Source organism: Symphodus melops (assembly GCF_947650265.1).
Source record: "Symphodus melops genome assembly, chromosome: 9".
In the NCBI taxonomy this organism is placed as follows: Eukaryota; Metazoa; Chordata; class Actinopteri; order Labriformes; family Labridae; genus Symphodus; species Symphodus melops.
Window position 1 is genome coordinate 12,480,224 of NC_136699.1, and position 24,817 is coordinate 12,505,040.

The window sequence follows — 24,817 nt, forward strand, 5'->3', positions numbered from 1 at the left end:
AACTCATATTCGTTGTTTTACTTTGGCCTTGCTATTCATGCAATTTCAGTACCTTGGACAGCGATGTAAAAGACTCCCTCCTGTTCTTTTCTCATTTAGACACTGTCCTCCTTACTTTAAAGTACAGATAATTACCCTTTACATGTGTGAATTTTTGTATATCATTTTGGAATACTACTGAGCTCTTTAGCAAGCTTTTTCTATTCATTTGGTATTCGTAGCAGTTCTTTGTATTGTGGCTTGAACAGTAAACTTAAGTTTCAACAGACTTAACACTGTTTTCGTTTTTTTAAAAACTCATGTAGTTTCATGTTGTGTACTCTGTGGGCCGCTGTCTACCAGCGTCTTCGAGTTTCATTTTACATTTATATACTGGGACATCCCCTCTCCTTCATCAAGGGACATCTTCGAATCATAGCACAGTCGATCATGGGTGAATAACATGTAAAGCATATCAAGTTGGAATATTTTCATCATCAATTTTTCTAAACAGAACGGAGTGTGCTTTTGATTCCATTTAAAGACGCCTTTACGGAAGGAAGGGAAAAAAAACACTTAACCATCTTTTCGATGGGCGAGCCTGAGAGAACAATGAGACGGCAAGTACTGTTGTTTTTCTCGGTCCTCTGTCTGAGTTCGGTGCTCGGTCAGGTCAGCTACTCTATTCCTGAAGAAATGGCAAAAGGATCGTTGGTCGGTAACATAGCTCAGGATTTGGGTGTAGACGTCAGACGACTGCAAGCGGGTAAAGCTCGGATCCACACTGGAGACAGCGCAGAATACATCCAGCTTAACAAGGAAAATGGGCTCCTCATTATCAGTCAGAGAATAGACCGTGAAGCTCTCTGTGGTCAGACGACGCCTTGCGCTTTGCATTTTCAGATTGCCTTAGAAAACCCGATTGAAATTTTCCAGATTACCGTTGAGATCACTGACATTAATGACAATGCCCCGTTGTTCGAAAAGAAAGAAAGGCGGTTTGAAATTAGCGAGTCTGCGTTTATCGGCTCAAAATTCGTACTCGAGAAAGCAATAGACGCTGATATAGGACTGAATGGTCTTCAGAGCTATACACTAAAGCCCAATGATCATTTCGTTCTTAAATTACACAGTCAGTCTGATGGTGGTAAAAAGGTCGAGATGATTTTACAGAAACCTTTGGACAGAGAGAGACAGGAGGTTGCCTCATTGTTGTTAACAGCTGTAGATGGGGGAGAGCCGCAGAGGTCTGGGACTATGCAAATTCATATTACTATCTTAGACGTAAATGATAACGCTCCTGTTTTTACGCAAAACGTGTACAAAGCAAGTGTGAAAGAAAACTCGCCTAAAGGAACACTCGTAACAAAAGTCAGTGCCACCGATGCAGACAAAGGTTCAAACGGAGAGGTGAGCTACGTAATTGTGAACAGCATGAGGAGCATTTCAGAACTATTTCACATTACAGAGCAGGGCGAGCTCACGTTAAATGGTCCTATTGATTATGAAAAGGCCAAAAAGTACGAGATTGATATAGAGGCAGTTGACCGAGGTGGTTTATCTGAATCTAGCAAAGTGATCATCGATGTTGGCGACATCAATGATAACACGCCCGTCATAAATATGATCTCCTCATCAAATTCAATAGGAGAAGATTCGCGATCAAGTACAGTGGTAGCAGTTATGAGTGTATATGATCCCGATTCTGAAGAAAACGGGAAGGTCCGGTGTGTTATTGGTAAGACCATACCATTTAAAATATCCCCCTCATCTAGTAATTTCTATAGCATCTTGACAGACAGTGATTTAGACAGAGAAGTAGCGTCTGAGTACAATATCACAGTGACGTGTTCTGATGAGGGAGTGCCCTCCCTCTCCAGCAGCGTCACTCTCACCTTACAGATCTCTGATGTGAATGACAACGCGCCTGTCTTTGAGAGGAGCTCATATGAGGCCTACATTGTAGAAAACAACACACCAGGCCTCTCTATATTCACAGTGAAAGCCAGAGACGCAGACTGGAACCAGAATGCGCGTGTGTCTTACATCCTGGAGGACTCCTCTGTTAACGGAGTGCCAGTCTCCTCATATGTGTCCGTCAGTGCTGATAGTGGAGTCATCCATGCAGTGCGCTCTTTTGACTACGAGCAGATCAAAGACTTCCACTTCCTCGTCAAAGCTCAGGATGGAGGCTCTCCTCCACTCAGCAGCAACGTGACAGTGAAGATAGTGATCCAGGACCAGAACGACAACCCCCCTCAGGTCCTGTACCCAGTCCAGAGTGGTGGATCAGTGGTGGCTGAGATGGTGCCTCGTGCAGCAGCTGTGGGCTACCTGGTGACTAAAGTGGTGGCTGTTGATGTGGACTCTGGACAGAATGCCTGGCTGTCGTATAAACTGCAGAAAGCCACAGACAGGGCGCTGTTTGAAGTGGGCTTACAGAATGGAGAAATCAGAACTATCCGCCAAGTGAGTGATAAAGATGCTGTGAAACAAAGACTGACTGTTATAGTGGAGGACAACGGACAGCCGTCTCGTTCAGCTACAGTCATTGTTAACGTGGTGGTGGCGGACACCTTCCCTGAAGTGCTGTCTGAGTTCACTGACTTTACGCACGACAAGGAGTACAATGACAACCTGACTTTTTACTTAGTGCTGGCTTTGGCTGTGGTGTCCTTCCTCTTCATCACGTGTGTGGTGGTGATTATATCAGTGAAAATCTACAGATGGAGACAGTCTCGCATCCTGTATCACTCCAACCTCCCTGTGATTCCATATTATCCACCACGTTACTCAGACACTTTGGGCACAGGGACTCTCCAGCACGTGTACAATTACGAGGTGTGCAGGACGACTGACTCCAGGAAGAGTGACTGTAAGTTCGGCAGAGCTGGTAGTCAGAACGTGCTGATAATGGACCCCAGTTCTACAGGAACCATGCAGAGGATACAGAGTGAGAAGAACATCCTGGATGAACCAGACTCTCCCCTAGAGGTTAGACTTCTGTCCCTAATTTTACATCAATCTTTACCAAACGTTTGAACAAAATAGGCTTTCTTTGGGTTCATTCGTTTGGTCTTTTCTTCTTCAGTACCTTGGAGAGCTACATGAAGCTACGTTCATATTCATCCAAAGAAGTCTGACGAATTTAAAATACAAAATGTATATCATCATATCATTAACGTTTTGCAGCTTTTGAAACGTTACCTACACATTTATATAGTTTAATATTTTAGATATGTTCTACCTTTTTTATGTTAAAATGTAATTACAACCTTTTAAAGTTATTTTATTTACTCTTCATCTCTCCCTACTCAGATCAGTTTTTTTCTGCAGTTTTACTTTCTGAACTCAATGGGCCGCTGTTGCCTTGTCGTTTGCAGTGGTAGCATATTTACAGCAGCACCGCCTCTTCAATTCGTTTTTCGAGTAAGGGTAGGCGCAGATTGCATTGTCTTCGGTTGAAGAGTGGAAACACGTCTGGCAGGCACGACTACCGATCTTTTCCTTCAAATTCTCGGACTGTTATTTTATTTACTTGTGGATTGAATTCTTTACCTTTTTTTTGACACATTTGTGTACGTGGTTACCGGGTCTTCTTGTCGTGGTAATAACAAACAATGAGACGGCAAGTACTGTTGTTCATTTCGATCCTTTCCTTTAGCTCTGTCTCCGGGCAGGTCAGCTATTCTATCCCGGAGGAAATGGCGAAAGGCTCTTTGGTTGGAAACATAGCACAGGATTTAGGTTTAGACGTTAAACGACTAAGGCAGGGTAACGCTCGTGTTTATTCTGGTGACAGCAGTGAATACATCGAGTTGAACAGCGACAGAGGAGTCCTCCTTATTAAAGAGAGAATAGACAGAGAGGCGCTGTGCGGGGATAAGACGCCGTGTGCCGTACACTTTCAGATTGTGTTGGAAAATCCTATGGAATTTTACAGTGTCACTGTTGAAATTACGGATGTTAACGATAATGCACCAAAATTTGAAAAAAATGAAATCAAATTTATAATAAGCGAGTCTGCGGTTGTTGGGGCAAAATTTGATTTAGAAAGAGCTGTGGATTTGGATGCCGGTTTAAATGGTCTCCAAAGTTATGTGCTAAAAGAGTCATTCCTGCTATTCGGTGCCATTTCAGCTCGATACCTTTTCAAAAAAAAATGTCAAAATGTTCATGATTTCAACATTTGATCTGAAGGAGGGCTTTATAAACTATCAGAAAATGATATTAGTCCAGCTCAGGATATTATAATCTATTAATTTTAGATAGATTCTTTCCGTGTGACAGAGGTCAAATGTCCACCCTGTTACCAGACATTATCATCTCTATTACGTATTGTTTTGAAAACCCAGTCATATTCTTAATTACATTTTCTTAAAGCTCAAATGTCCCTTTCTTTACACTGGAAAAGCATTGTAACATTTTTCTTCTTGAACAAGCTTTATCTTGAAAAAGCTGTTATAGCTTGACGTAAAACGTAATTCTTACATATGTCTTTTAGAAATAAAAGGAAGTTTGATGGAATTTGAAAAATGTTTTAATTGATTGTATTTCACCAATTTATTCCCTGCAAATAACCACAAAGATAAACATCATATTGTTGTATTTTATTTTATTAATATCCCAAAAACACATGGGTAACAGGGTGGACACACACACACACATGCACCATTTAATGAAATATTGTCAATGAAAATATGGAGACCCCAGGAAGAGTAGCTACTGTTTAACACAGAAGCTACTGGGGATCTTAACAAATAAACAAAATTACCAAATAAGTTCCTATTATTAAAGAAATACAATTCATCTACCCCACCGCCTGACCAAAACAGGAACCTTTCCACCTCAAACTTCATATTTACTCCCTACCCATTAAACAACATAGGAAAAAAAATTACTGTTACTAACCAACAGATGTTTGAGGAAACGCAAACTATTTTCCTAACCAGATCCCAAGATTCTTTTCTAAGAAACTCCATAGTTTCTTCTCAAGCTTGAATGACCTCTTATTCAGAGGTAGTGGCTCCTTGATAAGGCATTTGTTCTGATATTTTCTTTTTCCTTCCTTCCTCCCTGTCCCTTCTCCATTTCTCCCTCTCTGTTTTGAGGTAATTTAACCTTTTCACAGGGTCTGCATCACGACGTGCCCTGTAACGCTGCTGCTTTTCCGCAGCAGACATTGGTGCCATTTTTCTAACAAATACATGTATACTGATTTAAATAATTGATTTTTAAATAATGATTATAATAGATAATACATAATACACTTATAACAAATGTCAAAACATGCTGTAAACACAAATTCATTCACCGTGTCCACCCTGTTACTGATCATAACAGTAACAGGGTGGACGGTAACAGGGGGGACATTTTATCCTAAACCTAGCCATTTCTACCCCTATGAAGGAAAACAACCTAATACAAAACGACCATTAAGGAGTATTTTGTACATATTTATCAGCAATATTTTCAATACCACAAAAAAATACTGTTTTCCACTAAATATAAGGGTAACAGAGTGGACATGTTATGCTTTACCACATCTATAAACAATTCTAAAACATTGAAAAAAAGGTTGATAAAAGAGTGATACTCACTGGGCTTCTTGTTGATGTTTCCCTCCAAAAATGTATCACTTCTTGAGAGCATAGCCTAAGAGTTCTGTTACCATGGGAACATTTAGGGGGCTCGTCCAAAGGGACTCTCACCAGAGTAACAGGGTGGACAGTCAATTCAGGGACACAGTGTCTTTTAATGATTTTATGCATTAAAATTATATAAATGACAAAAACTATTATATGATGAGCAACATTTAAAAAAAGACTATATACCAATAAAAAGAAATCTCAATTTTTTTTTATATTTATGCCATATTTATGCAATTTTAGTTGCGTAAACATGACTGGGGACATGGCATTTTAACCTGCCCTTCACTAACATGAGAACATTTAATTTAAAACAATCAATTCTGAGGATATATCCTTTTTTTCTATGGTAGAGTAAGATTTATACTTGAAGAAAAACGTTTCAAAAAGAGTATTGACCCAGTTTTAAACAAAATACACCATAATATGTCATGGGGACTCAAATGTCACCGAACGCTAGGAATGACTCAAAACCAAGTCATAATTTTTTACTTAAACTGCACAACCAAGCTGATGGAACAAAGAATGTAGAAATGGTCCTCCAAAAACCACTAGACAGAGAGGAGAATGAGTTAATTTCTTTAGCACTGACTGCTGTAGATGGAGGAGAGCCTCAGATGTCCGGAACAATGCAGATTCTCATCACAGTTTTAGATGTTAACGACAATGCACCTGTTTTTACACAACCGGTATACAAAGGAACTGTCCCTGAAAACGCTGCGAAAGGCATGATCGTGACAACAGTGAGTGCTTCAGATGCTGATCATGGTCTAAATGGAAAGTTAACTTATTCAATCACAAACACTCTTGATGACGTCAGACACATGTTTGAAGTTAACGAGGAAAATGGTGAGGTAAAAGTCATTGGAAGCCTGGACTATGAAAAGAAAATACATTTTCAGATTAATGTCCGGGCGAGAGATAACGGGGGACTGACAGATACCTGCAAAGTGATCGTAGATGTAGTTGATGTGAATGACAATGAGCCAACGATCAAAATAATGTCTAAATCAGCTACTATATCCGAAAGTGCAATCCCTAACACAGTCGTTACGATGATAAATATTCAAGACCCAGACTCAGGCGACAATGGTAGAGTTAAGTGTTTTATAAATGATGACATCCCTTTTGTTCTGAAATCTTCATCAAACAATTTTTATAGTTTAGTAACAGATAGTGATTTAGACAGAGAGGTCGCTTCTCAATATAACATCACAGTGACATGTTCTGATGAGGGAGTGCCCTCCCTCTCCAGCAGCGTCACTCTCACCTTACAGATCTCTGATGTGAATGACAACGCGCCTGTCTTTGAGAGGAGCTCATATGAGGCCTACATTGTAGAAAACAACACACCAGGCCTCTCTATATTCACAGTGAAAGCCAGAGACGCTGACTGGAACCAGAATGCGCGTGTGTCTTACATCCTGGAGGACTCCTCTGTTAACGGAGTGCCAGTCTCCTCATATGTGTCCGTCAGTGCTGATAGTGGAGTCATCCATGCAGTGCGCTCTTTTGACTACGAGCAGATCAAAGACTTCCAGTTCCGCGTCAAAGCTCAGGATGGAGGCTCTCCTCCACTTAGTAGCAACGTGACAGTGAAGATAGTGATCCAGGACCAGAACGACAACCCCCCTCAGGTCCTGTACCCAGTCCAGACTGGTGGATCAGTGGTGGCTGAGATGGTGCCTCGTGCAGCAGATGTGGGCTATCTGGTGACTAAAGTGGTGGCTGTTGATGTGGACTCTGGACAGAATGCCTGGCTGTCGTATAAACTGCAGAAAGCCACAGACAGGGCGCTGTTTGAAGTGGGCTCACAGAATGGAGAAATCAGAACTATCCGCCAAGTGAGTGATAAAGATGCTGTGAAACAAAGACTGGCTGTTATAGTGGAGGACAACGGACAGCCGTCTCGTTCAGCTACAGTCATTGTTAACGTGGTGGTGGCGGACAGCTTCCCTGAAGTGCTGTCTGAGTTCACTGACTTTACACACGACAAGGAGTACAATGACAACTTGACTTTTTACTTAGTGCTGGCTTTGGCTGTAGTGTCCTTCCTCTTCATCACGTGTGTGGTGGTTATTATATCAGTGAAAATCTACAGATGGAGACAGTCTCGCATCCTGTATCACTCCAACCTCCCTGTGATTCCATATTATCCACCACGTTACTCAGACACTTTGGGCACAGGGACTCTCCAGCACGTGTACAATTACGAGGTGTGCAGGACGACTGACTCCAGGAAGAGTGACTGTAAGTTCGGCAGAGCTGGTAGTCAGAACGTGCTGATAATGGACCCCAGTTCTACAGGAACCATGCAGAGGATGCAGAGTGAGAAGAACATCCTGGATGAACCAGACTCTCCTCTAGAGGTTAGACTTCACTAACTTTCTGTTCTTAGTGTAAATCAGACATTGTATACATGTCTGGAGGTTTTCAGGACCTTGGAGAGCGTCCTCCTTCCAACAATGTTTTCCGGGTCACATTACCACAAATCAAAGACTTTTTTTGCAAATACTTTATTTTTCAACGTTTTACCCATAATTCTTATCGTTAAGATTAATGTCAAATGATAGATGGACTTGAGCTTTTATAGCGTTTTAATAGTCCTCTAACTACTGAAACGCTTACACGCAAATTGTTGTAATTTCAATTGTTCAAACAAGAGCCGGCTTTGTTTGCTCTTTTGGGGTTTTTTTGCTTATTTGTTTTGTTCAGACAAGCTAATGTGAAATCTGTCATGCAATTTTACTTCATGAACTCACAGTGCCGCTGTTGGCCAGTCTGTAATAGATTTACCGCAGACGTTTTGTACCTCCTACTATCTTTTTTATATGCAGAGAAAGCGACTGGAGCGAAACACACTGTGCATTTTTGCGGAGAAACAGAACCACGTATTCTATTCGAAGTTGGAAATATGCTTTAAACGACCTGTAAGGACGACATCGGTATACAAACGTTCCAAGAGCAGACACATCTCTAACTGGAGTAACGTCGGTCAGAACAATGGCAGGGCGAGTACTGTTGTTTTTCTCTGTCCTCTCTGCCGGCTCGGTACTTGGGCAGGTTAGCTACTCGATTCCTGAGGAAATGCCAAAAGGTTCTCTGGTTGGAAACATGGCACAGGATTTTGGCTTAAATGTAAAAAGACTAAAATCGGGTAAGGCTCGCATTTTTACTCGAGAAAGTGACGGATATATTGAGCTGAACAACGACAGAGGAGTTCTCCTCATCAGAGAAAAGATAGACAGAGAGGCGCTGTGTGGACAAAAGACGCCTTGCGCGTTGCATTTTCAAATTATATTAGAGAATCCGATGGAATTTTACAGTGTTACTATTGAGATCACAGATGTTAATGATAACTCTCCGTCATTTGAAAAGAACGAAGTTAAATTTAAGATCAGTGAATCTGCTGTTAGTGGTGCTAAATTCATTTTAGAGCGAGCAATTGATCCTGATGTTGGATCAAACGGCTTGCAGACATATAAACTCGAACCGACTGACAATTTTGTTGTAAAATTACATGATCAAGCAGATGGGACGAAGAACGTCGAAATGGTTTTAGAGAAACCTTTAGACAGAGAAAAACACGAACAGCTTTCTCTGGTTCTGACGGCAGTGGACGGGGGTGAGCCGCAGATGACAGGTACAATGCAGATTCTGATCACCGTTTTAGACGTTAATGATAATGCTCCTGTTTTTACACAGCCTATTTATAAAGCCTCTATACAAGAAAACGCCCCTGTTGGCACAATTATCGTGACTGTTACTGCTACAGATGCAGATCACGGATCTAATGGTAGAATAACTTACTCTATTTCAAATATTGTAGATCATACCCGTGGGATATTTCAAGTCAGTGACCAAAGTGGTGAAGTTCAGCTAATAGGAAATGTTGACTATGAAAAAGCCACAACCTTTCAGATAAACATTAGAGCAAGTGATGACGGAGGACTGGTTGATTCATGTAAAGTCATGATTGACGTAATTGACATGAATGACAATAAGCCTGATATTAAAATAATGTCTAAATCAAACATAATATCAGAAGATGCCCAGCCCGGAACTGTTGTAACAATGATTAATATTAAGGACGCAGACTCCGGTGAAAATGGCATAGTCCAGTGTAATATAAATGATAACATTCCTTTTGTGATGAAAGCTACAAACAATGATTTCTATAGTTTGGTTACAGAGAGTGACATTGACAGAGAGGTCGCTTCTCAGTATAACATCACAGTGACGTGTTCTGATGAGGGAGTGCCCTCCCTCTCCAGCAGCGTCACTCTCACCTTACAGATCTCTGATGTGAATGACAACTCGCCTGTCTTTGAGAGGAGCTCATATGAGGCCTACATTGTAGAAAACAACACACCAGGCTTCTCTATATTCACCGTTAAAGCCAGAGACGCTGACTGGAACCAGAATGCCCGTGTTTCTTACATCCTGGAGGACTCCTCTGTTAACGGAGTGTCAGTCTCCTCATATGTGTCCGTCAGTGCTGATAGTGGAGTCATCCATGCAGTGCGCTCTTTTGACTACGAGCAGATCAAAGACTTCCACTTCCGCGTCAAAGCTCAGGATGGAGGCTCTCCTCCACTCAGCAGCAACGTGACAGTGAAAATAGTGATCCAGGACCAGAACGACAACCCCCCTCAGGTCCTGTACCCAGTCCAGACTGGTGGATCAGTGGTGGCTGAGATGGTGCCTCGTGCAGCAGATGTGGGCTATCTGGTGACTAAAGTGGTGGCTGTTGATGTGGACTCTGGACAGAATGCCTGGCTGTCGTATAAACTGCAGAAAGCCACAGACAGGGCGCTGTTTGAAGTGGGCTTACAGAATGGAGAAATCAGAACTATCCGCCAAGTGAGTGATAAAGATGCTGTGAAACAAAGACTGACTGTTATAGTGGAGGACAACGGACAGCCGTCTCGTTCAGCTACTGTCATTGTTAACGTGGTGGTGGCGGACAGCTTCCCTGAAGTGCTGTCTGAGTTCACTGACTTTACACAGGACAAGGAGTACAATGACAACCTGACTTTTTACTTAGTGCTGGCTTTGGCTGTGGTGTCCTTCCTCTTCATCACGTGTGTGGTGGTTATTATATCAGTGAAAATCTACAGATGGAGACAGTCTCGCATCCTGTATCACTCCAACCTCCCTGTGATTCCATATTATCCACCACGTTACTCAGACACTTTGGGCACAGGGACTCTCCAGCACGTGTACAATTACGAGGTGTGCAGGACGACTGACTCCAGGAAGAGTGACTGTAAGTTCGGCAGAGCTGGTAGTCAGAACGTGCTGATAATGGACCCCAGTTCTACAGGAACCATGCAGAGGATACAGAGTGAGAAGAGCATCCTGGATGAACCAGACTCTCCTCTAGAGGTTAGGAATTGCTAAATGCACAACCATTATAGAAACCATGATAGAACCAATATATTTTTATAATTTCTGTTCCAGCACCATGGACAGAGACACCGCATTAAAGTATCTAGCTGTCTGTTTGTCTGTTTTCTACCCGTCATATGAAGTGATCTTAATCCGTACAGCTCTTTCTGCAATTTCCCTTCATGCCCCTTAGTGCCGCTGTTGGTTAGTGTGTGTAAAAAGGCACCTTTCCTGAACCAATTCCTCCCTCTTTAGTCTGATGCGTTATTTGGGCTCCATTTTAATCGCAACTGTAGACTGACAGAGCGAGGCACACGATAGTCTGAAATGAGCTCGTGATCAAACAGTTTCCCACCGTCCTTTTTCTCACATGAATCTTGCGAAGGCTCTCGTGATGATGGGTGTTCATTGTTGTGCTCCCATTAAGAAATCTTTGTTATGGTGGCGGCTGCTTGTCTGCATTTGTGTCGCAGAAATCGCTATTGGGCAGGTCCGGTATTCTATACCTGAGGAGATGGCCACAGGCTCGGTAGTCGGGAATATTATCCAGGATCTGGGTTTGGATATTACACGATTGAAATCTGGGAGAGCAAGGATATTTACCGAGGACGGCAGTGAGTACATTGGTCTGAATGCAGAAAAGGGAACTCTGGTTGTGGCAAAAAGAATTGACAGAGAAGAATTGTGCAAGCAAGTGTCTCCATGTTCTCTCCATTTCCAGATTATTTTAGAGAATCCAATGGAGTTGCATCGAATTGATGTAGAGATTACAGATATTAATGATAACGCTCCGTTTTTTCCGAAAAAAGAATATAGTTTCCAGGTTAGTGAGTCTGCTTCACAGGGGGCTCGCTATGCTCTTGAGAGTGCCAGAGATCCCGATGTAGCACATAACACCATTCAAACATACAAGCTCAACCCTGCTGATCATTTCAAATTAAATATAGTTTCTCGGTCTGATGGAACAAAATATATTGAAATGGTTCTCCACACATCTCTTGATAGAGAAAATCAAGAGGAGCATAAATTAACCCTGACAGCATTTGACGGTGGAAATCCTCAGAAATCGGGTTCTGTGAAAATAAGCGTCTTCGTTTTGGATGCAAATGACAATTCCCCGATATTCACCCAGTCTGTTTACAGAGTACCAGTTCCTGAAAACGCGTCCAAAGGCACTGTCATGTTAACAGTTAGAGCCACTGATAATGACAAGGGAGCAAACGAGGAGGTTGTATATTCGTTCTCCCAGAATACAGACAGCGCATCCTCCCTGTTTAATATGGACCCTCATACCGGTGAAATGAGCGTAATGGGTGTGTTAGATTATGAAAAAGTAAAACATTATGAGATTGATATTGAAGCTACTGACAAAGGAGGTTTGACTGACACAAGCAAGGTGCTAATCGAGGTTACGGACCTTAATGATAATGCCCCTGTAATAAGCATTATTTCACTCTCCAATCCAATACCAGAAAATGCAGCTCCAGAAACTGTTATAGCAATGCTTAACATCAAAGACTTGGATTCTGGTAAAAATGGTGAAGTTAAGTGTTTTATTAGCCCACATTTACCTTTCAAGATCAAGTCCTCGTCGGCCAATTTTTATAGCCTGATTTCTGACGATGTTTTGGACCGTGAAACGATCCCAGAATATAATATAACAATAACAGCAAAGGACGAGGGTTCCCCTTCTTTTTCTACAAACAAGACTATTCATTTAAGAATATCGGACGTAAACGACCACGCCCCTATGTTCCCACAACATTTTATGACTGCGTATATAATTGAAAACAATTCACCTGGCATGTCAGTACTCTCTGTCAGAGCTAGTGATAGAGACTCTGGTAACAATGCCCGCATTTCCTACTTCCTTGAGGATAGCCAACTAAATGGGATGTCAGCCTCAGCTTATTTTTCAGTAAATGCAGAGAGTGGGGAGATACTTGCTGTGCGTTCCTTTGACTATGAGCAAACAAAACAGTTCCAAATCCGCGTCAAAGCGCAGGATGGAGGCTCTCCTCCACTCAGTAGCAACGTCACAGTTAAAATAATGATCCAGGACCAGAACGACAACCCCCCTCAGGTCCTGTACCCGGTCCAGACTGGTGGATCAGTGGTGGCTGAGATGGTGCCTCGTGCAGCAGATGTGGGCTATCTGGTGACTAAAGTGGTGGCTGTTGATGTGGACTCTGGACAGAATGCCTGGCTGTCGTATAAACTGCAGAAAGCCACAGACAGGGCGCTGTTTGAAGTGGGCTTACAGAATGGAGAAATCAGAACTATCCGCCAAGTGAGTGATAAAGATGCTGTGAAACAAAGACTGACTGTTATAGTGGAGGACAACGGACAGCCGTCTCGTTCAGCTACTGTCATTGTTAACGTGGTGGTGGCGGACAGCTTCCCTGAAGTGCTGTCTGAGTTCACTGACTTTACACAGGACAAGGAGTACAATGACAACCTGACTTTTTACTTAGTGCTGGCTTTGGCTGTGGTGTCCTTCCTCTTCATCACGTGTGTGGTGGTTATTATATCAGTGAAAATCTACAGATGGAGACAGTCTCGCATCCTGTATCACTCCAACCTCCCTGTGATTCCATATTATCCACCACGTTACTCAGACACTTTGGGCACAGGGACTCTCCAGCACGTGTACAATTACGAGGTGTGCAGGACGACTGACTCCAGGAAGAGTGACTGTAAGTTCGGCAGAGCTGGTAGTCAGAACGTGCTGATAATGGACCCCAGTTCTACAGGAACCATGCAGAGGATACAGAGTGAGAAGAGCATCCTGGATGAACCAGACTCTCCTCTAGAGGTTAGGAATTGCTAAATGCACAACCATTATAGAAACCATGATAGAACCAATATATTTTTATAATTTCTGTTCCAGCACCATGGACAGAGACACCGCATTAAAGTATCTAGCTGTCTGTTTGTCTGTTTTCTACCCGTCATATGAAGTGATCTTAATCCGTACAGCTCTTTCTGCAATTTCCCTTCATGCCCCTTAGTGCCGCTGTTGGTTAGTGTGTGTAAAAAGGCACCTTTCCTGAACCAATTCCTCCCTCTTTAGTCTGATGCGTTATTTGGGCTCCATTTTAATCGCAACTGTAGACTGACAGAGCGAGGCACACGATAGTCTGAAATGAGCTCGTGATCAAACAGTTTCCCACCGTCCTTTTTCTCACATGAATCTTGCGAAGGCTCTCGTGATGATGGGTGTTCATTGTTGTGCTCCCATTAAGAAATCTTTGTTATGGTGGCGGCTGCTTGTCTGCATTTGTGTCGCAGAAATCGCTATTGGGCAGGTCCGGTATTCTATACCTGAGGAGATGGCCACAGGCTCGGTAGTCGGGAATATTATCCAGGATCTGGGTTTGGATATTACACGATTGAAATCTGGGAGAGCAAGGATATTTACCGAGGACGGCAGTGAGTACATTGGTCTGAATGCAGAAAAGGGAACTCTGGTTGTGGCAAAAAGAATTGACAGAGAAGAATTGTGCAAGCAAGTGTCTCCATGTTCTCTCCATTTCCAGATTATTTTAGAGAATCCAATGGAGTTGCATCGAATTGATGTAGAGATTACAGATATTAATGATAACGCTCCGTTTTTTCCGAAAAAAGAATATAGTTTCCAGGTTAGTGAGTCTGCTTCACAGGGGGCTCGCTATGCTCTTGAGAGTGCCAGAGATCCCGATGTAGCACATAACACCATTCAAACATACAAGCTCAACCCTGCTGATCATTTCAAATTAAATATAGTTTCTCGGTCTGATGGAACAAAATATATTGAAATGGTTCTCCACACATCTCTTGATAGAGAAAATCAAGAGGAGCATAAATTAACCCTGACAGCATTTGACGGTGGAAATCCTCAGAAATCGGGTTCTGTGAAAATAAGCGTCTTCGTTTTGGATGCAAATGACAATTCCCCGATATTCACCCAGTCTGTTTACAGAGTACCAGTTCCTGAAAACGCGTCCAAAGGCACTGTCATGTTAACAGTTAGAGCCACTGATAATGACAAGGGAGCAAACGAGGAGGTTGTATATTCGTTCTCCCAGAATACAGACAGCGCATCCTCCCTGTTTAATATGGACCCTCATACCGGTGAAATGAGCGTAATGGGTGTGTTAGATTATGAAAAAGTAAAACATTATGAGATTGATATTGAAGCTACTGACAAAGGAGGTTTGACTGACACAAGCAAGGTGCTAATCGAGGTTACGGACCTTAATGATAATGCCCCTGTAATAAGCATTATTTCACTCTCCAATCCAATACCAGAAAATGCAGCTCCAGAAACTGTTATAGCAATGCTTAACATCAAAGACTTGGATTCTGGTAAAAATGGTGAAGTTAAGTGTTTTATTAGCCCACATTTACCTTTCAAGATCAAGTCCTCGTCGGCCAATTTTTATAGCCTGATTTCTGACGATGTTTTGGACCGTGAAACGATCCCAGAATATAATATAACAATAACAGCAAAGGACGAGGGTTCCCCTTCTTTTTCTACAAACAAGACTATTCATTTAAGAATATCGGACGTAAACGACCACGCCCCTATGTTCCCACAACATTTTATGACTGCGTATATAATTGAAAACAATTCACCTGGCATGTCAGTACTCTCTGTCAGAGCTAGTGATAGAGACTCTGGTAACAATGCCCGCATTTCCTACTTCCTTGAGGATAGCCAACTAAATGGGATGTCAGCCTCAGCTTATTTTTCAGTAAATGCAGAGAGTGGGGAGATACTTGCTGTGCGTTCCTTTGACTATGAGCAAACAAAACAGTTCCAAATCCGCGTCAAAGCGCAGGATGGAGGCTCTCCTCCACTCAGTAGCAACGTCACAGTTAAAATAATGATCCAGGACCAGAACGACAACCCCCCTCAGGTCCTGTACCCGGTCCAGACTGGTGGATCAGTGGTGGCTGAGATGGTGCCTCGTGCAGCAGATGTGGGCTATCTGGTGACTAAAGTGGTGGCTGTTGATGTGGACTCTGGACAGAATGCCTGGCTGTCGTATAAACTGCAGAAAGCCACAGACAGGGCGCTGTTTGAAGTGGGCTTACAGAATGGAGAAATCAGAACTATCCGCCAAGTGAGTGATAAAGATGCTGTGAAACAAAGACTGACTGTTATAGTGGAGGACAACGGACAGCCGTCTCGTTCAGCTACTGTCATTGTTAACGTGGTGGTGGCGGACAGCTTCCCTGAAGTGCTGTCTGAGTTCACTGACTTTACACAGGACAAGGAGTACAATGACAACCTGACTTTTTACTTAGTGCTGGCTTTGGCTGTGGTGTCCTTCCTCTTCATCACGTGTGTGGTGGTTATTATATCAGTGAAAATCTACAGATGGAGACGCGAGCGCGTATTTTATAAATCCGGTGGGAATCTTCCCGTTATCCCGTATTACCCGCCCCTTTACGCAGACGTGGGAGGCACCGGTACGCTGAAACCGGCTTTCAGTTACGAGGTGTACGGAACTACCGACTCACGAAAGAGTGATGTTAAATGTTCCCAACCCTTCAGTCAAAGTACTCTGAGTGTTGACCACAGTGCTTCCAGGACAGTGCCAAGACATAAAACTGAGTCAGAGAATATGTTCACAGAGGTGAGACCAGCCTCTCTCTTGCTTATTTCCTAACATTTGTCACCCTATTGTTTTATTTTTTATGTGTTATTCAATCACCCCAGCTCTGAAAATACACTTCTCAATCATCATATAAAGCTTTGTATGATACATTGTATGTTTCTACTTGTGTGGTTCTTCACATTGTTTACAGTTAACTAATGTCTTTGCTTAATCGTTGTTCTCTGCATGTATATTAATGGTCATTGTTAAGCCATCATGTAGTTGACTTTTTAATCTTGAGCTGTCACATTAGGTTGAAGAAGAGGTGATGCAGAGAGGCATCAGCTCTGAATGCAATAGGGGAAAGAAGACAGGGTGTTATCAAACAAGATCAGATTATCCTTTTGTGTTGAAGTGAGCTTTTGAGAGTTGTGTAGTTGTGTAGTTTATTATCAGATTGGGTTAATGGTGTCATTTTGTTCTGTAATGTGGTTTTCTTGACTACAGTGTCTTCTTTAAAGATGCAAGTGTAGGTATGTTGTTGAACAGTAAATGTTGATAGATACAGATCGGGAGGAAGCTATCTTAGACAGCTCCTCCATATGCTTACTTTATGACATGAAATCATTCAGAATTATTTTGTTGATGTTATTGGTATTTGATATTTTAATCAGTAACCATATAGTGCTGGTAATTGTATGACACATATATCATTTAATACATACGATGTATATGTATGAATATGTTGTTATAACTTTCCAATTGGACACACTGTATATCTAAGACAACAGCAATCTGGAAGATAAAGATTCTGGGCTTCATCTCTGTTCGAGCAAAGCTCCAGTTTTCTCCAGCTGAGAAATCACACAGCCACACAGTGCACTACTTTTCTCAGTGACCTAGTTCCTTCATAACATGCTGCAGCCACAGGCATCAGGATACATACACACACAAAGGAAGCAGTGATGTCTAAAGCAACCAAAATATAATCAAGGAAGATGATGTAATCTACTCAGTGAAACAGAGTGAACCTATTTTGTGTAGGTAAAGACATTGTGATGGACAGGCAGAGTTAACGATCACTGCTGGTTGTGGGAGGATTGAGAACGAGGGCGATAAGCAGTGTGATGGAGAGGAAGAGAGAGGCAGCGGGGGAGGGGAAGAGGCACGTGGTAACCGGCACAGTCTCCAGCACTCCTGTGCTGCATTTGTGTTGGTGATGCACGGCAGCCATTTTGATCTGCAGGCTTCTTTGTCTGCTGAGATACAGAGCAAAAAGAAGTATAAAACAGTTGTGTAAGGCTGCGATTAATGACTGCCCTTTAAAGTGCACAGATAGCGAGAGATATTTATCATAAATACTAAGGAAGAGAAAACAAGAGGCAACAAGGGAGGGGGTAGAGAGCTGCATCAGTTATATAACCAGTGCCAAGGGATGGGAGAAACAAGGACAGAGGATGAATGCATATAAATGGATATATTTCGTGACAAAGGACAACTAACCTAGAAGAGGTTCAAATAGTTGTCCACAAAACTTCCTAGACATTGCCTTAGGATTGACACTGTGACAGACTAGATTTGTTATTCATGCAAATCTCCTACTGTCAAGAGTTACATTATATAAATAACAATGATAGAAACACCATGTTGTATTTTAGTTAAACCTGAATGTGTCGTTGATTGAACACAAATAATCTTTCAACATTAATGTTTCATGTGGGAGGGTAAAGTGTATATTTTATTATTTCAGTCTTATTTGAAAACTATAGACATAAAAGGCTTGTTAAAACTTAAACTTCTATGTGTACATATGTTATAAAGAAATGCTTGTATCATTTTGTTGTGATAGTCTGTCTGCAGTTATCTTTTTCTCAGCTTTGTGCAGTATCTGAGGAAGCATTTTTCGCTCCACCCTGGAGGTCGAATTCAAAAGCTTGCGTTTTCACCCACGTGAAACACTGACGCCGTGTGAACGAAAGGCCAATCCGCTACTAAACTGTTTCGTTTTACTGTCACAGCGTCTCCGTGTAAACGGGGCCTTAGATCACCTACTCAGCCTCGTCTGGTTGCTCTTAAAATCTGTATAACGTTCTGTGTGTATGTGAAAACCGAGTTTTACAAACTACAAAGCTTTAACCCAGGTTATTTGTGTTAGCCTCCACATCCACAGGAAGCAGTTTATGGCCATAATAAGGCCACATCTGTGTCTGCTTTACCTGTGTAATACAATTATGTCTCCTTTTCTCAGCTTTGTTATAGATCAAAGTTTTTACGAAGCACCATAAATTCTTTAGGTCACTTTCTCCTTAGGGGTCAATTCTCACTAAAAAATCTTTACAAGCAGCTAAATGGTTCAGCCTGTTTTATATCCTGTCTCCCTTTCAGTGCCTTGTTGATTAAAGATGCTACCTTGAAAGTCATTATTTACAGAGCCGCAATAATCAGGATTCTTAACTTGGTACAGACCACAAAACTATCATCATGTGAAGCTCCTGGTTCCCACCATCCCCGGTTCTTGTTTGAGTGTCATGCCTTCATAGCCAGGCTGTCTGGTGAGCAGCACTTTGCCCATGTGCTTGCCCAGGAGCTCATCAACACACCCCTCGCTGTGTGTGTGTGTGTGTTGGGGGGGGGGGGGGGGGGGGGGGGGGGGGGGGGGGTGCATGTTAAATCCTCTTGTTGTATTTTTGTTTATAGGACATCCCAGATAGATGAAGTACAAGGGACTGTAGGGTGTTGCTTAATTCCAACTCTGCTGACATGCAAAAAGTGGGCAATAATATACCGGGCATATCAAATGTCAAAATGATGTTTGTGTGATATATGCTTATATGCTGTTGTTTATAGAAAAGGGTGCATTTATAATCCATCCAGGACAGAGCCAATTAAAGCTGTTCTCCACACTACTTTTGGGCAAACCTGATCCTTTTTTCTTTCGGGGGGACAAATTAAGATTACATTTTCTATCCTAAGTCTGCTACGCATTATTAGTAAATGTTGTGTTTTGTATGTAGCAATCAGTAATACATTGCTTGGCAACTATATTGGTTATAAAGCTCATCAGATCTCAGAGTGACATGTGTATTATGTTTGAGAGCAGGGTAACAAGGAGCCTTAATAGCAAGTATATGCAAAGTTAAACTCAGTGTGTGGTAGACCTGTTAGACCACCAGACACATTTTTCTTGAGAAATAAATGTTGATGTTGTTGGTGCCCCAGTCGTGGATGTGTGGAGTCCTTGAGTGGCTGAGTCTCTAACAAGGATTATACAAGGGATTACTTAAAATACTGTAACATTGGACAATGCCCAAGTGGTGTCAAGCACATGAACATGTCTAAATATATGCTCATTTGCTTTTACTAAGATATGCTCTCAAAGGTCATTTAGTGTACTGCTTCATGATGATGACAGTAAAGGTTATAGCAAGTGTGCGTTTACTGTCGTCATTAAACACGCACAGAGCAATGATGGCCCATTCAGATTCACAGGTTGGCAATTGCTGTCTCAAAAAGATGCAAAAACTGGTTTCGGTGCTGAAATGTTGTCAATGTACTTGTATATATTTGACAGTGGACTTTGTTTACAGTTGTTGGTAAATAGAGCAAGATAATAGTCATTGTGCTGTGCCCACAACTTCAATTTGTGTTGCTGTGGTATCACTATCAGGTGATTTTTGCTATTATTGTACAAAGGTTAAACTTTCTGGTATCATGAGAATCATATTCCTAAATTATTATGATGTATTATATTCATTTTTATGGCATTGAATCCTGATTAAGAAACTTTAACAACTACAAAATGGCTTATTGCCATTACACTATTTGTAGCTGAATGATCACTGTTCAGAAGTCACTCTTGGTTTCCTTCAGCCGTCCTTTTTCCTCCTGATCTCATTTTCTGCATCCCTCCCCTCCCCCTCTCCAGCTGCACCACTCTGCTGCAGAGACAGAAAGGGAGAAGGAGACTGCTCCATGAAAGACATTTTGTGCAGTCTAAAAAAAGCTGTTTTTATCCCATCAGTTTTCATGTTATCCCTGTGAGGGTTGATGTGCTCTTGACAAAAGGAAATATCTCCCTTGTACCACTGCTCAACCATTTATCATGAGATTATTTCTCACTCAGTAATCTTTTATCACATGCTTTGATGTAACAATACTGTTTAAAGGTGTGTCCAAATGAATACTGTGACTTTTCCTTTTCCTCTTTCATCCTCCAAGTTGTTTTTGTAGCTGTCTTTTTGTCACCATCATGAGCTCAGGATGCAGGGTGGGATGCAAGCAGAGCAAGGGAGGTGGGCAGTGTTACCATAGCAACAAGCTGACTCACTGGCAGGACTGTACCATTTTTGGTTTTGCCACAGGGGGTCAGCAGCAGACACAGCCTCTGAGCTGTGATGGCTCAATGAATGTGATGACAGTGAGAGGACAGGAGACACCCCTGTTTTGGGCACATGGGTGCAGCATCCTCACACATCAGAGTGCTGCCAATAGAGAAGGAGGGGGGGAGGGTCGTGGTGACTGCTTTTAATAGATTCTGTGATGGATGCTGCCCTATTTGTTTTGCTTTTATTACCTTTCTCATTTTTTTTTCTAGTTGACCTGTTAATTTCAGATGTGTCTCTTTTTCATAAACCCATTGATCTTTGATTATTACTTACAATGTATTGATGTGAACAAAAGGTATATTATTCCAACTGCATCTTTTAAACCACGGAACATCAGTCAAATAAAAAGCAGTAGCTGCTTTGAATTGTATAAGAAGCTTACATTTGCCCCTGCACAGACACACACATAGTAGGTTGTGATAAACACAGGGTCACAGAGCAATTTCTCTCATTAATAAGGCATGGATTTGTCTCCGGGCTTCGCCTCGAGGCCCCCTGCTGTTGATAGGAGGGTAGTGGCTTTGTGCAGCAGTGCAGTGCTGTATTATGTTATGTGATTCATACATTAGTTGTTTCAGAAGGATTTACAGAGCTTTAATTTCCTTCAGTACTGACTTTAATAATATTTGAGAGCAAGGTGAAGTGTTTGTATCATACCAAAGCATGTATATGCTAATGTTTGAAGGGCAAGATGAATGTTGTTGTTTCAGTTGCATAATCAAATTCAGCACACCATAACAGATGAGAGGAATGCTGTTGAAAATGATTCACACACAATGTCTGGATATATTTTGTAAAGCTGTCACATTGACCTATAGAATGAGTAATATTATTCTTGAACCATGGAGTTATACTGCTTTTTTTCTGGTAGCAGTAACATTTCTTTGTGTCATCATAGTTCCTACCCCTTTCATTAACAAGGAAACAAAGTGTACCTCATTCTGAATCCTCTCACTCTCTCGTTCTCTCACTCCCCATCATACACTCACAGACTAACAGAAAACAGTGTTTCTTAAAAGATAAAATATGTTTGGTACATCATCCTTTGTGACTTTTAGTTGCACACATAGTTCTTACTTTCAGCGAAGTTTTCCTTGCTTGGTATTGCTTGAGAATACAACTCTAACGCTTTTCTTTTCAATACATAAAATAATGGATGAAGTATTGTTTTGTGTTTCTGTGATGTTGAATTAGCCAAAACATTTTTTTCTGTTGTTTTTTTCTCTGTTTTTTTACATTATATTATAGTATGTGCCTATTAGAGAGTCTTTTTATTGTTGTTTATTTTAACAAATACAGATCAAAATCAGGTTTTTTTAACCAAAATTTACATACATTGCACATTTATTTGCACACAAACTCCTATTGTCCATACAAACCCATAACCCTTTTTCTCTTGAACCTGGCGGTAAGTATTTTGGTTGCTATACTTCCTGAAGCCAAGAGTGTGTATGCAGACCACCAGTCTAACTAACATCTTTTCTGTCTTCTTTTTCTCTTTTATGTGCCTGTTGCTGTTCCTGTTTTCCCCTTGACTCCTGATAAATCCTGTCTCGCCAAATAAGGTAAGAAATAGTTTAAATGTTTGTTTTTCTATTCACAACAATCCCATCACACTCACACAGCACTGATAACTTCTGCACTGACAACTGAACTGATTACTACAGATCATCATGCATTAACAGAACTCAAACGTCATACAACAAATTGCACCGCTGACATTTTCTAAAGTATCTATGCATTATACATCCGTAAACATAACTTGCAAGACATCTATCACCACTGACAACTATTGCCGTTGATTGGATCATTGGCTGACATTTTGCTGGCAACAGATCATGTGTGACAGTGTGTGTGCCTTGATGTTTATAATAATTTAATATGTTTTCTCTGACCAAACTGTTAAACCAAAATAATACAAAATTCAAAATGTTAAATCCAACAGTTCAACAATTTAAAATTCAAATGTTTTAAATGAGTACTGTCTCTTCTTCATGCACTCTTTTTCAGGGAACAAATTTATTTTACATTTGAAGGACACATTAGAATGAGACAGCTCACCCTACTAACAGGCTTATAAGGTTTAAGGAAAGGTCTAAAAAGGAATACCAGCCCAATCAACATTAATCCAATATTTAATGTTAAATTCTGAGCTAACTTTTGTTTATTCCCTGTTTAAGTTCAATGGTTGCAATGCAAATATAAACAAAACATTAGTAAAGAGAAATGCAATAATGTGACATAAGCATAGCTGCTTAATGTTTACATTATTCTTGCATATTAAAAGAAACACATGTTTTTAGTATAATTAAGTATAGTACATGTTGGTATAGCATAATATTAATCACCAGGAATATTAACTGTATCTCCAAAATTACAATTCCAAAAAAACAGTTATCACAAAAACTGAACATAATGATCTTTTAGGATTTACACTGGTTGCAGGTTCAACTCCCAATCCTGATGCTGTGGTACATGTCATCACCCACATTTTCTGTCCTAACAAATTAAAGGCCATAAGACCCAACAGTCATATATAAAAGAATTTAATACTCTGTTGTATTTGTATGAATCAGTTTTAACTGCATTATTCAATCAACTCAACCGTTTTTATGAGGTAGGAAAATACTATGGTTATTGTCCCTCGGGATCAATAAAGTATAAACTTCAAAACACTACGATGCAATGCATTTATCATATACATTTTCAATGAAGCAACTTTAAAGAAAGTTTCAAATGATTTATAATAATGTAGTGTTCGATCTTTTACAGGCTAGGCTGCCAACTTAAAGTATGCTTTGAAATAAATAAATAATAAAAAGCCTGTGTGAATATGATGAGTGCCACAGTTGTCACCTTTTCTCCTCCCAAAATGTTTGAACCTTATTGCAAGCTGGGTCCTTTTTCATAAGTATAAATGTTCTACAAAATGTGTGTGAGAGTAAGGTTGCTTGTTTGTCGGTGTCTGTAACCTGTCTACTAGTATTGTCCATGAAAATACTTTTCTTTCCAAGCCCTGAAATACCATTTAAATATTCCAAACTTTAATGTGGATGTGCTCATCTTACAATATAACCCAAAAATGTCAGTGGATCACATTTCTGAAGAATGCTTCTACTCACTGATACAAAAAGTGTCTTGAGTATAAAGTTTGCATGATAATATATTAAATATAATTATACACTTTGTTTTGAAGCAACCCAATTCTATTCTTGCTGTGGTATATTTCTTTATTCATTCACCTGTATTAGTTTCATAACATGTAGCATTAAAACATAGTTTTTTGTGCTTTTGGAAATTCTTCTGTAAACATTCCTGTATCCAGTGAGATACAGAAAGGAGGTGAATGTTTGTTTTCTGTTTGCCTGTTGTTTTCATTGAAAACCTGTGAGGCTGTGTGCCTGCGCAGCAGCAGCATGCAGCAGCAGCAGTTGGCCGCCTGTGTGGCGCTGTCCACCCTTGTGGTGCTGAAAGCAGCTCCGTGCTGTCCCCCTCCCTCTCTCTCACACTCTGCCTCTCTACATCTCCCTCTGTCGTTCACTTTTATTTAAAACAGATCATTCATATAATTATTTATTTACTACATTTGTTTTATAAATGTGAATTAATACAACCACATGAATTGAAGTATTTTTAAAAGAATTTATGGATTAGCATTCATTTTACATTTCACAAGTTACAGCTCTATTATATGACACACACACGAACACACGTTAAAAACTATATTAGAAAAATGTTGGTTGATTTTGTGTATGTTTGTGTATTTAAGAGAGAGAGAGAGAGAGAGAGAGAGAGAGAGAGAGAGAGAGAGAGAGAGAGAGAGAGAGAG

At 41.0% G+C, this 24,817-nt stretch overlaps 3 protein-coding genes across 25 annotated transcripts in view; all 3 read left to right on the plus strand.

The window, feature by feature from the left end:
- Positions 1-24,817, plus strand: part of LOC306828998 (protocadherin gamma-A11-like) — a gene marked incomplete at its 5' end in the record, with an annotated part of 180,141 nt that overhangs the window by 112,120 nt on the left and 43,204 nt on the right. Inside the window, one exon of one of the 23 annotated variants that reach the window (XM_079351810.1) lies at positions 11,076-13,833. The exons of 18 other annotated variants lie outside the window; for them this stretch is intronic. In XM_079351810.1, coding sequence (XP_079207936.1) covers positions 11,389-13,833 — 2,445 coding nt within the window. Of the gene's footprint in view, positions 1-11,075; positions 13,834-13,893; positions 16,643-24,817 lie in introns of those variants that run through there. 4 more of the 23 variants (XM_079351792.1, XM_079351794.1, XM_079351812.1 and 1 more) reach the window with 4 other exon arrangements.
- LOC306829016 (protocadherin beta-16-like) lies at positions 17-3,161 on the plus strand. Its single transcript, XM_079351834.1, has one exon. The coding sequence runs from the start codon at positions 571-573 to the stop codon at positions 3,019-3,021; it is 2,451 nt and encodes an 816-aa protein (XP_079207960.1). The 5' UTR covers positions 17-570; the 3' UTR covers positions 3,022-3,161.
- On the plus strand, positions 8,027-11,042 carry LOC306829029 (protocadherin beta-16-like). Its single transcript, XM_079351847.1, has one exon. It carries the CDS (start codon positions 8,631-8,633, stop codon positions 11,028-11,030), a length of 2,400 nt encoding a protein of 799 aa, XP_079207973.1. The 5' UTR covers positions 8,027-8,630; the 3' UTR covers positions 11,031-11,042.